The sequence below is a fragment of the Protopterus annectens genome, chromosome 10.part0, assembly GCF_019279795.1.
Source record: "Protopterus annectens isolate FY-2018-M chromosome 10.part0, PAN1.0, whole genome shotgun sequence".
Taxonomy (NCBI): domain Eukaryota; kingdom Metazoa; phylum Chordata; order Ceratodontiformes; family Protopteridae; genus Protopterus; species Protopterus annectens.
Window position 1 is genome coordinate 1,426,731,941 of NC_056744.1, and position 19,135 is coordinate 1,426,751,075.

At 41.3% G+C, this 19,135-nt stretch overlaps 1 protein-coding gene across 1 annotated transcript in view; it reads right to left on the reverse strand.

Annotated features, from left to right (window-relative positions):
• Window positions 1-19,135, reverse strand: part of KIF14 (kinesin family member 14) — a 2,369,812-nt gene that overhangs the window by 24,922 nt on the left and 2,325,755 nt on the right. Inside the window, exon 29 of the mRNA XM_044086046.1 lies at window positions 9,864-10,017. Within this exon, the coding sequence (XP_043941981.1) occupies window positions 9,864-10,017 (154 nt within the window). The remainder of the gene's footprint in view (window positions 1-9,863; window positions 10,018-19,135) is intronic.

Genomic DNA, 19,135 nt, shown 5'->3' on the forward strand with positions numbered 1-19,135 from the left:
TTAAACAATCTGGTTAAAAACTCCACTGCCATTTCACCTAAACACCTCCATGCTTCCACAGGTATGTCATCTGGACCTTTCCATTCTTCATCCACTTCATAGCTATCCTTACTTCCTCCTTGCTAATCCATTGCACTTCATGATTCACTATCCCCACATCATCCAACCTTCTCTCCACCTCATTCTCTTCATTCATTAACCCCTCAAAGTACTCTTTCCATCTGCTCAACACACTCTCCTTGCTTGTGAATATATTTCCCTCATTATCCTTTATTACCTTTACCTGCTGCACACCTTTACTAGCTTGGTCCCTCTGTCTAACCAATCAGTACAGGTCCTTTTTTCCCTCCTTAGTGTCCATTTTTCCTTTCATACAACTCTTCATATGTCTTAGTGTGTGCTGAGATAATTGCTGTAAACGCGGGTTGTTGTATATCTTTATAAACCTTAGGGGTATCCAAAACTGTTGGAATCCATGGGTGTTCTATTTTCAAAAAATTATGCAAGTCTTTAGAAATAACCCCTTGTGATAGAGAATCTTCCAGAAATAACTGGATTTTCTTATGTGCTAAAAAAAACTCATTCCTTCAAGCTTCCTGATATCTAGTAGTATCATGACATAAAGTAAGTAAATAATTGACATAGTCCATCTTATCAAAACTAACAACCCCCCCCCCTTATCAGGCTTCATAATTCCTAAAGTTTTACTCCTAAGTTCTTGCATTAAGTGAAATTCCTCTTTTGTTCAATTATAAAATCTATTCCTATTTGTAGAGAAGGCAGAATGTATTTCAGGCGTATATGCCTTTTCAAAAGCTAGTATTAAAGGTTGTAAGGAGGGATTAAAACAACTCTTTTTCTTAAGAATCAAATTATTTCTGGTTGTAACTCTTGAATCAGATTGGTCATTAAACATTAACTGAAGGTTCAGCTTTCTAGTAAAAAGTTTAAATTCTGTAATAACACTGACAACCCCCACCCTAAAAGAAGGCACAAATTTAAAGCCTTTGTTAAAAAGGGTAAAATATCTTTCATCTATATTCAACTGGGTGTAATTAAAAATATTAAAGCCTTATTTCGCCATCATAGGCAGTCAGTATAACCTCATTTGACCCACTGTTGAAATCCTGCTCCTGCCTTAATTACTCCAAGATTTCCCTCTGCCCCTTACTCCTTTTGAATGTGGGCTTGGGGTAAAAAAAAAAAAAACTCTTTGCTTTTTCTATTCTCTATTCTTTCGGATCTCCTAAGAGGCGGGTATTGAACTTCATAATCATCTTCTATTTCATTATCCACCTCATAACCCTGATGTATATTTGTTTGAGGGTCCAAATGTTCATCATCAAACCACCTTTGATATCCATTAATAATCTCCCCTGGGAGGTCTGTGTTCTTAACAAAATATGATTTTGGTATATTCTGGTATAGGGTATGCCTTCTACCTAAAATAATAACTCTCATCCCTTGCCATTTTTTATGCTTACGTTCAAAGTTAATTTTCACATTCTGTTCAACCCAATTAAAAATATTTTTGCATTTACAAACATTAGATTCAAACAACAAATCATCCATTATTTCAACATTCAACTGATCCAATTCTTCTAGTAATGTGTTTTGTGTCTTTTGTTCTGAAGAAGTCCCACTCATTTATTTAATGAAAGTTTCTTTTTTATCTTGCAATTTTGTTTTGCTTATAAGTTAACGGTCCATTCCGGGTGTTGGAGCTTATGGTGTCTTTTTTGGCCCCTGGTGCCGTTATTGTTTTCTGTAGTCTATATTTTAGGTACCATGGAAATGTTTTTTGAGAACTATAGATACTGTGTTGAACATTGCCCCTATGAATTCAAATGTCTGAATTGGTTGTAATTGTGACTTGCTGTAATTGATTATTCCAAGACATGAACAAGTTTGCAATACTTGGTCTCGTGTTTGTACCAGCTGAGGCCTGGTCAGAATGGTAATGCTCCAGTTGTCTAAGTATGGAATGTGATGATGTGAGGTAGTGCCAACTGTGCCAGGGACAGTAGGGCAGTGCATGCATAACACATTTCAGCATAGCTAGTTGGAGTTTTGTAAAGCATTATATGTCATATGAATATCAAATTGATTTGTACAGATACTAGTGTTAAAATATATATTTGTAAAGTTGCTTGTGTTAAAAAATGTATCAACAGTGGGTCCTGCTGGATAGCAAAGAAATATACATGTATGTCAGACTGCATTGTTGCAACTGATGAAATGTCTATATTTTAACAGAGGATACTAGAAGGGAAGGGAAGGGGTTAAGCTCAGCCCAACTAACCTTAAGAAAAACAGCCTTAAATGAAATTATTTGGTTTAAGCCATAAAGATTTTATCTTGCAGGTCTGAATGCAACCAGAGACACAATGTCTGTGAAAAGCCTGGGTTGGGATCCTCCTCTATTGTCCTTAGTGGTGAACTAATTGCTACCCTAGGGTGCCAGAGAATAGCTTCTTAGTTTCTCCAAGAAGGGTGGAAGTGTTGGAATTGTTTTACAGTTTCCAGATGCTGTAATAACTTAGCTAAAACTCTATGCGAGTATTGTGACACATCAGTGCCAGATCCTGGCTCAGTTTCTAGTAAAGGGGTAGTGTGGGAACCACAGAGTCACGTGACCAGATGTGATGCCATTCTGTAGCCAGCACTGACATTGTATTTGAATACTAGTGACAGATGTGAGGTGTGCACTCTGGTATTGGACCTGACAAAGACACTCATCCACATTCATCGTGTCTTCCTTTATTAAGTAACTAGGGAATAGGAATTCTTCAGTTAGAAAAATATAATGAGATTAGCTAAATGTTTTTTTTTCTGTATCTGTCTGAATCCTTCTGTCTGTACTGTTTTTGATATTTCCTGTGATTGAAACTCTAGTGTTTACTGTAAATAGATATTCAGTAGTTTCATGTTTTCTTTTTATTATTAAATATATCTGAACCTTTCATTGTGGCTGGTCTTTTAGAAAATATTTAACCTTTGAGAATACTTGCATTTATTTAGTGGCACTGTGGCTCTCCACATTCCAGAAAGTCTTTTTGCTTGGTTAACACTACCATTTGTATAAATAGTAATTTTACTAAGTGTAATTGGTACCCTTGTAAAAGTCTTAATGTAGCTGGCTTTGGGTATTCTGGTGGCAGTAAATCTACCTTACAGTTTGGGTGGAGGTGTCAGAATGGGTAAGCTGTGCCAGCCTTTCCCAGTGTGCGCGAGCGTGTGTGTGTGTGTGAAAATCCAAATCACAAAAGTGTGTGTGAAAGCTACTTTGAATAGGGATACTAAGAACACTGATTTTACAGAGAGGGAGATGGGGGACTTTGGAACACCCAGCTATGGGCTCAGCTCTGTAGTCAGTGGGGAGTCCTATTTGGGACCTGTAGAGAGAAAGCCCAGGACAGGAGTTTGCATTCCCTGTGTGCTCTTAAGGGAAACTGTACTTGGTGCAGACAGCTGCCTCAGAAAATACTAGGTGCGTGTCTATTTTTCTCACCATGAACATTCCCCACCAGTGTCAGTGGTGAGGATTGAGGCTTCTTGATCATTGGCTCAGAGAAGGGACGTCACACTCCAGGAATCCCTGCAGTCTCAAAGTGGGCTGCTAGCACTGCCATGCACTTGAACACCTTGAGGGTTGTGGTGAGGCCAAAGGGCAATGCTCTGAGCTGGAAATGACCGTCTCCCAGCTGGAAGGGTAAGTACCTTCTGGATCCCCTGTTCATCTTTATGTGATAGTATACATCCTGAAGGTCTATCGAGCACATCCAATCATCCTTGCTCAAGAAGGGAAGACTGGACTGAAGCATGACCATACAGAACTTGGTGTGTCAAACCGATTTGTTCAACACAGTGAGATCTAAAATCAGTCTCAAGTCCCCTGTCTTCTTTGGCACTAAAAAGAATCTTGGGTAAATTCCGGATTCTATTTCGTCTGAAGGGAATTCTTGGATGACCCATTTTTCTAACAGCTTTTGGATTTATAGTGCTGCTGCTTTCCCTCTGATTTGGTGGAACAGTGGGTATTTTCCTGGGTAAAGGAGGGGGTAGGGAAAAGAGAATAATATAACCTCTGAAAATGATTCTCTGCACCCAAGTATCCTTTGTTGACTTTAGCCAGGCTTCCTGGTGCAGAGATAAGAAACCCCTGACTGCCTCCAAAGGAAGACAATCATGCCTCCCTTCAGGAGCACTGAAAAGGTCTGTCAGAAAATGTACCTCTAGACCCTCAGTTTTGTGGACCTACTCTGCCATGGGGGCATCTTCTGCCATTATCACTCACCTCTCTGCCTTGGGAGGAGCTATCTCCATTTGTGTCCTGGAAAGGACCGTGAGCCTTCCTGAACCACATCTTGACACCTCCCTACTGATTCCTGGAAAAGGTTCATTCAGGGGTCGGAAAATGTACACCCACTGCAGACAGGGTCTTTCCATCTTTCTCACACCTGGACAGTGTGTCTTTTACTGTGGGGCCATACAAAGAAGGGCCGTCAAAGGGAGCATTGACAAAAGATGACATGAAGGGCTCCTCAAAATCACACAGGCACATCTAGGCATGCCTCCTGATAGAAATACGTGTATCCGCAGCCCTAAAGGCACCTTCTGCTGCATGTGAGATGAGCCTCATGGATGAATTTATTATAGATCAAAGGGTAGCCAACTGTGAGGCCAGAGAAGTTTGAGCCTCTATAGTAGTGGTCCCTGAAAGGGAGTTTGAAAGCTCCTTAATCAACTCCTTTTGCAGTCTCAAAGTGTGGCAAGTAGTTCAGCAATCGGAGATCAAATGTCACTGAAGCATAAACTCTCTTCCCAAATATGTCCAGTGCCCTAGGTTTTCTATTAGGGGGATGGACAATGGAGCTCTGTTCCACGAGTTTCTTCTTTGTAGCTGCCGCCATGACCACAGCATCAACTGGTACTCCCTTATTCCAATGTTCGCTTCCTACCAGTACAGCCAGAATCTGGTCTCCTGGGGATCAGCTCAATCGTATCAGGTTCCTTCTATGTCCACTTAGAAACCAAATCAATAATTTCATCAGCGGGCAGAGTGACCCAAGGAGGTATGTGTGCCAGTCCCAAAAGCTTCTAGAAATACTGACTCCTTAGGAGTTGGGTTTTGGGCAGACCAACCACCCTTCTGTTTAAGGATCTCAAGGATGTCTCCAAATGAGACGTTATTGTGTGGTGATTTGGGAGATCCTTCTCCCTCATCAAAGTCAGTATCCTTGAGAGGACTCCTGGGGAGAGTCCAAGTGCCACTATTTGCATGCTCTCATCCTAAGGACAACTTTGGTGGAATGATCCAGAGAACTATTAGAAGAGATGACAATACCCAGCTGGATAGTCTGGAAGCTTTGGACTGGCTGTCCCCATGGAGTACAATGCTGAGGATCTCAGTGCAAAGTCAGATGACATGGGTGAATCTGAGGTAGAAGACACATCTGACCTGCAGGAGCACAGAAACCATCCTCACAACCTCGAAAGCAGACTGCTCAAGAGAAAAGGAAGTCAACAGAGATGAGAAAGTGAGTTTCTGGGCCGGCACTTCCCTGTGCTCCAAAAGCCATCAATCTGAGGTGGAAGCCAGAGACTAGTTGCCCAATGTTGAAGCTCCAAGAGGAAGAAATAGCCCTGAAACCTTCGGAGTCGATACTATACCCCCGGATCTGAACTGGAAGCTTTGGCTCTGAGAGTCATCCCATCCGAAGATGTCGGGGCCGGTGCACTCAGAGTAACAGTCTGAACCGAACACAATGCTCTCTTCGGGTCTGACCCAGAAGGGCTCCGAACACTCAGCTCCAAGGACTCTAACATCACAGGTTGTGTCAGAGAAGGAGTTGTTATTGGAGGAGTAGCAGATGGATGGTGTTCCTGACCCAAAGAGGTAGGAACCGTGAAGACTTCCTCCTGAAATTACTCTGTGAAGAATCTCCTCATCATCTTTTTCACTTCTGTCTATGCGAGACTTCCGGAGGAATGAGAGGACACCACTGAAAGAGACTTACAGTGCTGCTCCAGAAAAAGGGAGGGCACCCTGTATGGTACCCGATCCATGCTGGGCATATACACAGTATGTGGCAATGGTTCAGGATCCAGGGTAGGTGTTGTCGGATCAGAGGTAGGATTAGCCACATATTTTATCAGATCTGAAGATGGTCGGATCCCAAGAGATGTCAGATCTCATTTTGACTTATTTTTTCTTGGCTCCGAAGAAGTAGAATTAATTCTTAGCTACTAGAAGTAGAATTAGTTGAGTCAGAAGATCTGGACCTTTTTGAAGTGTCCTTGGTTTTAGTTTTTGGAGACTGAACTCCAGATATGGCCTGAAGAAAAAGGAGTTGGTAATAGCACCTTTAAGATTAATTTATTCCATCTTTCCACTAAAGCCCTGGGATTAAACCCATTGCAAACGTCATATTTTTGGTCTAGATGTTTGGACCCTAAAGACATAAAGAGTGAGCATCTGAAAAGGGCATTTTGTGCCCACATTTTACGCATTTCATGAATCCTTTATCAGACATTCTGTCACATAATACAGTAGATATCAAAAGGCTACTCAAAAAAATTCTAACCTAAACTATCAGGACAGTGGATGACTAAATACTAATACTCCTGAAAGGAAGAAATCAGTGAGAAAAGGCAAGAAGAGAATTATTTATTTATTTATTTATTTTAATTCAGCTATAAACAAAACAGGATAGGAAAGGCCTACCAACAATGGTAGCAAAGACTACACTAACAACTATAAAAGAAGTAGAAAGGTGAATAAAATTGAGAGACTAGTGGAGAAACAGTGTAAACCTTTACTAACTGTTAGAAGAAAAATCTTGCAAAATTTCACTTATCTTTATTGAAAAGCTCAAGAGCAATGGTGACCATGTCTAGAAGCGAAAGCAGCAAACGAGATCAGAGGGATGTTAGGCACAGTGCATTACAGGTAGGAAAGGAGCTCCAGAGTTTACTGGTGGCCACGAGCCAGTGTAATAGCAGAGTCAGATACGAGTATCAGATCCGAGCCCATTTGTTGAGGAATGTATGAAAATTGACATAAGATCAAACATTTTACAACTACTGTACACATGCAACACCATACAGCAATATGTAGAATGAAGTAAAAAAGTGCATATACATTATCAATAATCTGAGTAAATAATAATAATAGAGGTAATGCATATATAAAAGTGAATTGGTAGAGGGTAACACAGCTTCAAAATTCTGAAGGAAAACAGAGAAAGGAGTGAAAAGAAAAGAAAATTGAAAGGACTATTATAAACGTAAGAGTGCAGTGTATACAAATAAGATGCTTAGTTACAAATTTAGCAATGTGTCCACGAAGGTGATAAAGTTTTGGTAGTGAACAGAATGTTAAAAGATGCAAGGACGAAGTAGAGAAAGGTAATCAAGATGTTATGCAAAAATTATAAATTCAAAAGGGTACAATAAGAAAAATGAAATGACAAAAATGGGTAGTACGTGATAAATCAATGAGTAGTTAGGATAATGAAAGATAGGTTTACCATGGCTATCAAAACAGAAGCACTGATAGTTCTCTTTGGTGTGTTTTTTCAGCAACTTTCTGAAATCCTTAGATGGGTACTTGACCTGATGTTTTCAGGTAATATGCTACAGCATTCAGGTGCAAGTCTGGAAAACAGTTTCTCAACTATTGCAAGACTGTTTTGATTTAACCTGAAGGTAGTTATCCATGCTCTTGAGGATGTAGTTTACACATTTAAAAGTGCAAAAATTTACTAAGTGAAGAATTATAGCGATCATTTACTAATCTGCAGGTGAGGATATTCAGTAATAAAAAGACTCTAGCTTCTATAGGGAGCCAGTGCCATTTTGTTATGGTATGACAGTAGGGTTCCTGAGATGAGTTGAGATGGATAAATTGGAATATTCTGTTTTCTGTCCCTTGGAGGACATAATTGTTTTGAGGGGCATGTAAAGCTAGTAATGGGGTAGGCTATTTTAAGCTGAGTTGGTATCTTTTACTTGAATTTCAACATGGAGAAAATGGGAAAGACTGATTTAGGTTAATGCCAAGGTATTTTTGTTAGGGTATAACAGGAAATTTCTGAAACAGGTGAAAATTTGGAAAGACAGAAGGTTGAGAGCCTTCAATTAGTGCCAAATAAGTCTGATGTGGATTTTTTTCTGTGCTTAAAGTTAGTTTACTGAGGATCTTTCAGTTCCGGATTAATGTAGTCTTTTTGCAACAATTCTGCTAATTCACTGCTTGAGGCAGGGACTCTGATGATAACAATAGCATCTGTGGACAAAATGATGTTTAAAGTAGGTAGCTCCCAAGGGAGGGCATTAACAGTGAGAATGGGAGCAGGTGTGGGACTGGGCCTTGAGGAATCTACACATTACAGGGCAAGGGACAGGAGTTGGTGCAGGTGTTTACAGTGAGGGTTCTATTGTGAAGGTAGTTCTTAAATCAAGTACAGATCTCATCAGAGGAGTGGCACTTCTTGAGCTTATGTAGCAATATAAATATATTAGGATTTATGCATTCAGACAATTCTCTTAAATAAATGAACAGACCACCAGTAAGTTTGTCTTATTCAAAGTTGCTGTAGATGGTATCCTGTATGTATGTATACAAAATTTGGAACTTGTTTTATTTTTTTCCTATTTTTTTTTTTTTTTTGCTATATTGTTAATTTATTAACTACTTGTCTTTCAGTTTTTTCTCCCCAGATCTCCACTGAAAATGGGCCCCTGGCCTAGGCAGACACTACCCAGTAAACAAATGTAAAATAAATAAAGACTGGTTAATATAAAGATGATAATGGAGATACTACATCTATGTTGAAAGACACATTGTTTAACTGTGAGATTGACATATTCTGTGATAAACAGCAGGATTTGTTTGTAAAGGATTTTTTCAACTACACTGGCAATTGAATCAAGGTTATCTACTCAATGACAGCTGTCAGTAATTTTGTGGTATGTGGTCTTAGGCTGTGGGAATATGTTCCCCAACTTTAGAAGTCTAAGGACAGATTTACTAGTTAGTGGTAAGTGAGTACAAGAGGTAATGCTAGATTTTTCTGCCTGATTTCAGTACGACAGTGTGGATTTTGTAGAATTTTGCTTTACTGTTACTTGGAATTCTGCTGAATTGATCACTAACAAGTGACAAAAAAAGGTACTAAAATAGCCATGCAAAGGTTTTGTTGTTGCGAGAAGGGGGACATGGTTGAACATAATGTGAGTAGTCTTAGGTGCGCTTGTTAGGTGGTGCCTTATCCCTTGCATAATCTCAACAGGCACATCTTTAGTATTTTCCTATTGTTAAAATATTCTGGGTAGATAAGGTTTTTACTGAATTTTCGAGATTTGCTTACAATTACTCAGCTGTGTGTGTTGAAGATTTCAGGGTTATCAGGCTCAAGTTTCCAGTCTTGTCATATTTTGTCTCTGCACTTTAGAAGATGAGCAATGTATGGAGTCAGGCATGGTACCTTAAAGGCTTACAGTCTTCTAGTTTAAGTGGATAGAGAATGCCTCGGATATACAGAGCATGTACTGAACTGTGAATTTTCAGAAGACAGTTAAGCATGTTTTGGGGAAGTAACAGGAGGATCAAAGACACAGTGAGAGCATGCATACTACAATAGAGACAGTGTTTGTTTGCTAGGACAGAACCCCAGCACCCAACATCTGTAAAGGAATAACCTTAACAAATGAGCCACCATGCTGTCTATTCTAAAAAAAAATTACAATTAAATTTAATACTGTGGTAAAGCATATGTTTTATGTTTAAAAGAATTATTTATGTATTACATTTTCACAGTACACTAAAATAAGGATCGCCTCTTTGTTAAAACAGTTACCTTTTAAAGCACACACAGCAATATCACTGAACTGTGCAATGCTTTCGGTCATCTTGAATGCATCAACGCATAGGACATGTATGATCTTCAGGTCAGGAAAGCTGTATTCCTTCTCCTCCTCATCTTTGGCTTGGAAGATGGCTTTGACATCCTTCTGAAATGAAGGAAACAAGAACAAGTTTAACTCCAGACAGCAGCCACAAGGTGGATTAATTATTATTTCAAACCATTATTAAAGATAAAGACAAAGATAAAGATAATAACAATGACAAATTTGTAACAAACAATAGCCTACTATAGCTTTCAAATTAAATAACAGTTTTCTTAGCTTCATTATAGTCACGTAGTTCTCTCCCTCTCCAGAATATGAGCATCATAGCTTTTCTGTCTTAAGAAATGGGTTGACTGTCCACCATAGTAGGACAAAAATGATCAGTAATAATATTTTACATTATTCTGTCAGAATCACTGTTTAGCGCATCTAACATACTGTCTCTTACTAACCAAGCAAGGATCCTAAGATCTAAGACGGGGTTCACAGTAAAGCTGCATACTATATAGCACATGTATATGCAGGAAATGGCCACACATAGAGCACAATGAGTAGAAGTGTCCCACAGAAAGCATGCAAATGACTCCATAATGATGTGAAGCCATAATGACACGCAAATGTACTGAAGGTGAAAACAGTCATGATTTATAGTCATAACTGGGGGAAATGGCATACCAGTGTGTTCCAGACAATAGAAAGGCAATGTTCTCCAAACTATTAGAGTTGAAGATAACAAAATAAGCTCAGGATAGCAGCAGCAGTCCTGCACCAGCATCTGGCAGCTACTACCATTTCCAGTGAGAGTGGTGTGTGTGTGTGTGTGTGTGTGTGTGTGTGTGTGTGTGTGTGTGTGTGTGTGTGTGTGTGTGTGTCGTGTGTGTGTGTGTGTCATGTGTGTGTGTGTGTGTGTGTGTGTGTGTGTGTGTGTGTGTGTGTGTGTGTGTAAGCATCATATCGTAATGAAAATGGTGCCAGCATCAGGCAATGTTCCATAACATCACAGATCAAGAGATTATATATAATTTCCATGGGATTGGGACATTGTGAAGAGCTTGGTTGATATGCATCAACCCACATGTGAAATCTATGGGAATGGGTGGCCTTCCTATCCATGTGGAGACCTGGGTATGTAAAATATTCACTTTGACTACAAAGACCTTTCAGAGACCAACAGTGGGTTAATCTGAGTATTGTGCAGTCCTCCTCCTTTAGAATACTGAACAAGTTTACTGAAGTTATATTTTACATTTGGATAAAGCATATCTCATTTCCTGACCCAGGACAGCAAACAGCCACAATTATGTGCGACTTCTATGACATTGCTCACTTCTCTGAAATACAAGGTGCCACAGATTGCACACATGGCTATAAAGGCCACAACTGGTCCATCGTCACACAGACATGTAAACAGGAATGGAGATCATTCTGCAAACTTCAGGTAGGGCATGATTCACATGTGATTATAACCAGTATGCCTGCAGAGCATACAGGCAGTTCCCATGATCCACATATATGGCATACATGTCAACTATATCACCGCTTCCTGCAAGGTGACATTTCAAAGGGTCATCTAGTTGTTAAGTGCAGACACTGGCTAAATTAAATGTACATGGCTAAATAACCCCTATGGTAATGTTGCTAGTGTGTTGCAGGTGACACACGATATTCACTACGGCTGTGACTAATTATGTCTGCATGGAAACCACAGAGTGCTGATGAACTCCAGCACAGACAGAAGCCTGTAATATCATCAGCTGTGTGTTCAGGCATCTCAAAGTTTACTTCCACTGCCTTGGTGTATTTGCAGGGGTGGGGATGGAGGGAGTAGGAAGCACTGTCATAGCCTGCAGCATTTTTCTAGCATGTGTTGTGTTACATAACATGATCCTGAAGGAAAATGTAGGCCAGACCTATCATACAGGCACAAATGGGGGGAGGAGGCTATGTGCTACAGAAGGACAGTAATCTGGACAAAGTCAGCTAGTGAGGTGTTCTGCCTAAGGAGGCTGGGTGCCATCACTTACAATGAGGGGTGGCAGAGTGTCATGCACTTCTTGATGCAGGTGCAATCTGCATACTCTATGATGGGCCTCCTACAAGAACACCCTGGTAACACTACCAGTCTGGGTACTGATGTTGGCATTAGAAATACTGCATATAGTAGTGAGCACAGAAGTAGTGTTTCATCACAAACCTCATACCGTGTCCATGAACTCCATGTCCTCATGGAGCTGCTGGCAGTGTTAGGTGACATCCTCATGAATGCAATGCAACACAACAATCAGATCAGTAGAAAGATCAGCTGGTGTCCTGGGTAAAGTCCCCACTTAGTGCCATTCCTGAGTCAAAGTATGATTCGAGTTCATGAAATTACTTTTGTTTCAATCTTTGATGTTAGCCAGAAGTGCTATTTGCAGCACCTGCACTGTTCCCAGTAATGACTCCTTCTGCAATTCATATGGAGTTACATGTATCAGTTATATATTTAAGTACAATTGTAAAGTCTTTTTTATAAGACCCGTTGCTCCTACTACTACTGGAACTGCCTGGGTATCCTTCTTCCAGACTGCCTTCGTTGGTATTGTATGACTCTGTGTCTCTCTGTAAGATGCTGTGGTCACTGGGTGTAGCAATTTCAATGATCAATGCTACTTCTTCTTTTCTTTTCCTGGACTACTATATCTCGTTTTCTCACATCTATTTTTTGAACTGTTGGTAATGGGTGATCCCATGTGATATAAACCATCATTTTCTATAATGCTTTGTGGTTCATGTTTCCAGTGTTTTTCAGCTACTTCAATATTATTATGTTTGCACAATCCCCAATGCAACAGTCTTGCCATTTTATTATGATTTCAGTATACAGTCCTTCTGACATTAGTATATCACAACCAGCAACAAAATGCAAGACTGTTTCCAGTTCTGCTTTACAAAACCTACATTTGTCTATTTTTCTCACATGTTCAATGGACTTTGTAAAACCAAGGTGTACGGAGTCCACTATCTTGGGCCGCCAATATTAACCTTTTGTCTTTTGGTTTACATTCATCTCTCCTTAAACCTACCTGTGTGAGATCCTGATCAACATAAGGGTGTCCTAAGAGTTTTCTACACTTGCAACTGTTTTTAAGCATTTTCTAAATGTCTTGCCTTCTCATCTGATCCTTCACCTTATATTCTTTCTTTTGTTTTTTTTTTTGGCACACTCAGTTGCTGCCTGATTTTTATCTACTTCTGGTTTGATTACCATTCCTGCTTAACACCAAAATGCTTCTGCTAAACTAAGCAGGAATGTCACCTTAGACTTATTCACCTCGTGTTTCAAAACATCTTCAAAACTTCATGTAAACAAAAAGGCAGTTGTATAACCTCTGGACTTGACTCTCAACTCCTATGTCTTCTAGGTGATGGCCTCACAAACATTTGGGTAGAGAGGCAAGTGACCCCCAGACAGCCTAAGGAGTACAACAGTCGGGCAGCCCTTCAATGGAGCCAGAAGGGCCTCTCAGAAAAAGCCTTTCAGAAGCCCTGGTTCTGCAGACTGCCCAGCCACACAGGTGGCATCTATTACAGTTGCCCCGTCTGCTGTAGGGGGATTAGGGTCTTCACCAGGAGTGTCCTGGAAAGCCTACTGTACTTGCAAAAAATGAGGTGCTTTCCCTCCTTCTGGTTCCTAGAGAAGGACCATTGAGGGGTAGCAAAATACACTCCAATGGCAGACTGTGTCTTTCCATACTGTTTACTCTTGGTGTTTCTTTGATATGTGGTCCAAATAGAGAAGCACCATCAAAAACAGCATTAAAGGATGCTTTAAAGCATTCAGCAAAATTACATAAGCACATCAAGGCATGATGGCACATGGCAATGCCAGTGCCTACTGAGTGGGACATCCCATCGACTGCACTGAACAACAGCCTCATAGACATGTTTGTTATAGACTGCATGGTTGATAACTGAGGCTTCAGAGTCCTCTGTGTCTTCGGAGGTTGCTGTGTCTTAACAACTTTTAACACTTGAGCTACAAGGGTCTTGAAGTCTTGTCAAATGTGTACGGTTATTGAGTGCACCCAAAGCAAAGGTGGCTTAAATGTTCACATGCTTTCTCGAGTGGTCCAGTCTCCAAGACTCCTTACTGGGTGAATAAGCCACTGAACACTCTTAAGAGAAGTAATTTTTAGTGACTAATAAGATCACTATAGCATACACAGCTGGACTCTACTCCAGTGGGGTCAGTTCTTAGGAGGGGCGAAAATCTTATCTGATTTCACCACATCAGGTTCCCACCAAGCCCTCCGTGACACCAGGTCTAGAAGGGCATCCAACGAGAGCACCAACTAGGACTGGGATGGGCCTGCACTGAAGGCCTCCAGAAACACTGACCCCTCTGGGAAAGAGGCTTCCGTTGTCCACCCCCCCACACTGCTTCAACAATTCCAATAAAACAATTCCAATAAATCACCAAAAGAGGCATCATCACAGGGAGATTTTGTGAGCCTTCCCTTTCATCAAGGTCGGTGTCCTTGGTGAGGGATTTATCAAGGGAAGTTTAAATACTTCCTCTTGCACCATGTTCCTTCCCAGGACGAGAAACAGAAGGAGACATAGAGGAAATGAGGAGCTCTGAATGCAGGGAAACATGGGGATCCAAAGGCGTGAGCTGTCCTGGAGTCAACTGGTACAGATCTGCAGACCCAGAGGCTAGGGTAAGAGAAGGATTCAATGCTACTGCAGAAGCTCCCATCCCACAGCATGAGAGGATCCTCATCAGAATGTCAAAAAAACAAAGGAAAGGCCAGATGGCAGGACCTCGCACTCCTCGGATTTGACGGCCTGAAAGAGGCACTGCTGCTGACTCAATCTACTCTAACACTGAGATCACAGCCGAGCAATCAAGTGTTGAAGCCCCCCCCCCCCAGGGAAAGAAGACTCAGAAGCTTGGGAAGGTTGATCCAGACCCCTGAAGCAAAGGGTATGTATTATATCATCGAATGCTTAAATAAGCGAACGATGATTAATCGACCCCATGTAAGTGAAAGCTTACAATGTCGAAACCCCAGAACAAATCGCTGTTCCAAAAAAAACCTTTAAAACAGTACATAAAGTGGGGGGCTTCACCCCCCCCCACACACACACCCGCCGACGTGGGGGGGCTATGCCCCTCACACCCCACCTACTTAAATAAACCAACTCCAAGATCGCACTACAGTGCCAAAAACAGCAAAGTAATGGAAGCGGCCAAGCTAATTCTTTCCCAGGGAAAGAATTTGCTTAAAAGCCGCTTCGCTATTATGCCTTTTCATTCTTTTATGGTTAATCAAGACGCATTTGACAGAATGCGTCTTTGATCACGTAATAGGAACCCGAAGCAAAGGTCCCAAATGCTCACCTCTGAGGCACACCTGGCTCTTAAAATGCCAGTGTCAAGAATGCCAAGGAATGAGTCAGCACCTGAAGTGGCCAAGCCATTGGCATCGACAGGGGGGAGGGCAGCATCGTGAGACCTATAAACTCTGGAACTCAGGGGACCGGAAGAGGAAGAACAGCAGTAGAGGCCAATAACTCAAGTGTAGCAGCCAAGGAAACTGGGATGATACCTAATTGTATCTGGGTCTGCAAGAAGGACCACATCAGCTGCTCCAGATCTGAAGGCTTGATATTCCTGAGTGATTACCAGACCTAAAAACAGATGTCACTGAATGTGGCTTGGAATGCTTTTTAACAGCTATTGGATATGAAAGGTGGATCCAAAAAGGTAAAGCTTGGACTCAGGTGAAGAGAAAGTGATAGATCTGCAAAAAACTCTGTCAGTGTTACTGGGAAGAAAAGGGACTGTAGTCTGCCCGACGAGGTGGACGAATCTTTTGCTTGAAATGGTCAGGGTATGCTGAGGGTAGGCCAACATGAAGCTTCTGATACCAACAGCACTGGAGCATGGGGTACAGCAGGAACTGATGGTGTCAGAGTCAGGGGGCATTGAAGGTTGGTGAAACTTTGGTTCTCTGTGGATGAAGAGGATCTTTTGCAATCCCATCGCTCTTTGCTGTGGGATTTGGATTCTTTATCCCTGGAATGGTATTTCTCTCTCTTCTCTTTCAAAACTTTGAACTTCATATGGTCAAGACCATAACATCAAAGTTTTGAAAGTCTGAAACTATAATTAAAAAATAAATAAATAAATATACATTTTTTTTTAAGTTTATGCAGGGGGGCAACCAGCCCTGCACACCCCTTACACCCCCTGCTAATTAAATGTAGCAACTCAGAGATTGCACTACAGTAAAGAAAACAGTAAATTTCCCATTCTGCACTGTACGGCGATATCCATTTAAACCATTCGAAGTTCCAAACTTCGATCTTATGGTCTTGACCATATACAGTTTGAAGTTTTGAAACTTCGAGCTTCCAAAGTAGACCCGTATACATAAAAAAAAAAAAAAAAAAATATATATATATATATATATATATATATATATAAGGATTCACTTTACAAGCTCGACATTTTAAAAAGTACAGTTTTGTACCTACCATAAATGTAGATGTTCGAAGATCCACATTGCTGCAGTCCTAACACTTGGGTAGTCCGCTGTCCCAGTCGGCCCGAATACCAAAGTACAAGGCTGACGTCGGTCAAGGCGCATTTGTCTGACATCAGGACGTCAGGGTACAAATGCGCATGACCGACGTCATATCCTCAGTCTTTTCTTGCCCCAGATGTCAGAAGACCCTAAAAAGATAAGGCCAAAACCAAAAAACACCAAACACTCCTGTATCTAATATATGTATAATATATACAAATGTACAAAAATAGAACCCCACCCACACAACCACCCCTAAACACAGAGGGGAAGGAGGGAGGGAAAATTGGACTGCAGCAATGTGGATCTTCGAACATCTACATTTATGGTAGGTACAAAACTGTACTATGTTCTTCATCTCACATTGCTGCAGTCCTAACACTTGGGTAGAATCCCAAAGCAGAGGTAAGGGAGGATGGCTAAACTATAATGAAGCAGGAGCTGCCAAAATGCCCTGCAACACAGCAGTGGCAAAACCAGCCCTGGATTTAGAATAGAGAGGAAGGTGGTAATGCTTGGAGAAAGTATGCACTGAACTCCACGTAGCTGCCTCCAAAATATCCTTAGTTGCCACCCCCCTTAGAAATGCTGTTGAAGTGGCAGTAGCCCTAGTGGAATGAGGCCTAATCCCAGCTGGAATCTCCTTGCCATGATGGGAGTAACAGAATGCAATGCAAAACCCAATCCACTTAGATATAGTTTGTTTTGACACAGGCTTGCCCTGAGAACTCAAAGCAAAAGAAACAAACAACTGCTGAGACTGCCTAAAATCCCTAGTCCTGCTTAAATAATAACGCAACTGCCTGTGTACATCTAAAGTGTGCAAAATCTTTTCCCCCCTATTTTGGGGATCTGCATAAAAAGTAGGCAAATGAATAGTTTGGTTTAAAGCCACACTAGAAACCACCTTAGGCATAAATGAAGGATTAGTACGTAATGATACCCTATCCTTATGAAAAATCAATGTAAAGTAATGGCCAACAAAAAAGCAGTCTTCCATGACAAGTATTTCAATTCAGCAGTAGCCGCAGGCTCAAAAGGTTGTAGAGTAAGTTTCTCCAACACAAAATTGAGGTCCCAAGCAGGAGTAGGAGCTCTACGTGGGGGTCTTATATTCTTTGCCCCTCTAAGAAATTGCTTGAACAAAGGATGAGAAAACAATGGTGGGTCACAATCATAGTGAGCTGAAATTGCTGCAGCATGAATCTTAATGGAAGAGAAAGACAAACCTTTGTCCAATAACTCAGTAAGATATTGAAGAGCCACACTCAAATTAGGCTCAGAAACATCCAAATCCTTTGCTGCACTCCAAAATAAAAATCTCTTCCATTTTTCTGTATACACTTTACGTGTACTAGGTCTTCTGGCTTCCATAATCACATTCAAAACTTGTTGAGGAAGTTGAGACCTGCTGTGGTTCAAAACAGAATATGCCAGGCTGTTAGATGAAGAGAGTGAAGCTTGACATTGAGTAGATGACCGTCCCTCTGAGACAAAAGGTGTGGAATTAAAGGTAAAGGCCATGGAGGCTTCCTTACCAGATTCCTCAGTAATGGGTACCAGTGTTGCTGAGGCCAATCTGGAGCTATCAAAATCATCCTTGGCTTGTCTTGTCTGACCTTTAGGAGTACCTTTGGGAGGAGAGGCAGAGGTGGAAAGGCATACACATGAAGATTTTTCCAACTGAACGAAAGAGCATCCACTTTCCAAGCTGTGTGATGAAACCTTTTCGTGCAAAACTTTGGCAGCTGGTGGTTTAGTGGAGAAGCGAACAGATCTATGTCTGGAGTTCCCCATGACACTGTCAATTTTGAAATACATGAAGATCCAGTTTCCACTCGTGGGGATCCATGATTTGCCTGCTTAACACATCTGCTAAGGAGTTCTGTGCTCCTGGCAGAAACCTTGCCTGAAGATTTAGCTGCAAGCTGAGCGCAGTCTCCCACAAAATCATTGCTTGCCTGCATAGAGGATAAGAATGTGTTCCCCCTTGCTTGTTGATGTACCACATGACAGTTGTGTTGTCTGTTAGAATCAACACCTGCCCTGGAAGAAGTAACTCCTTGAAAGCCATTAATGCAAACTGGACTGCTAACATCTCCTTCATGTTGATATGTAGATGCTGTAGTCTGGCAGGCCACTTGTCTTGTATCCACTTTCCATTCAGATGAGCTCCCCAAGCTATGTCTGAGGCATCTGTCGTTAGAATCTGACTCGCCTCTGGCCGGGTCACAGAGAGTCCCTTCTTTAGGTGACATTCCTGAGCCCACCACAAAAATTCCTTTTGAATGCAAGGTATTATTGGAATGACAGTGTCCAAATCCTGGCAGTGCTGTGTCCATACATTTTTTAAATACCATTGCAGCCTCCTCATATGCAGTTTGGCATTGGGAAGCACCAGAATACAAGATGCCATGAACCCTAAGGCTTGAAGGACTGTCATTGCAGTCAGCCCGGACTGAAGAGATAGTTGATGGAAGTAAAAGGAAAGATTCTTTTGTTTGTCCGGGGTTAAAAAGGCCATCTGGGCTGCTGTATTCAGTCTCACACCCAGAAAGCACATGTCTTGAGAGGGTACTAGACTGGACTTTATTTCGTTCACAGAATACCCCAGGCATCTTAGCACTGCTATCACATATTCCAGA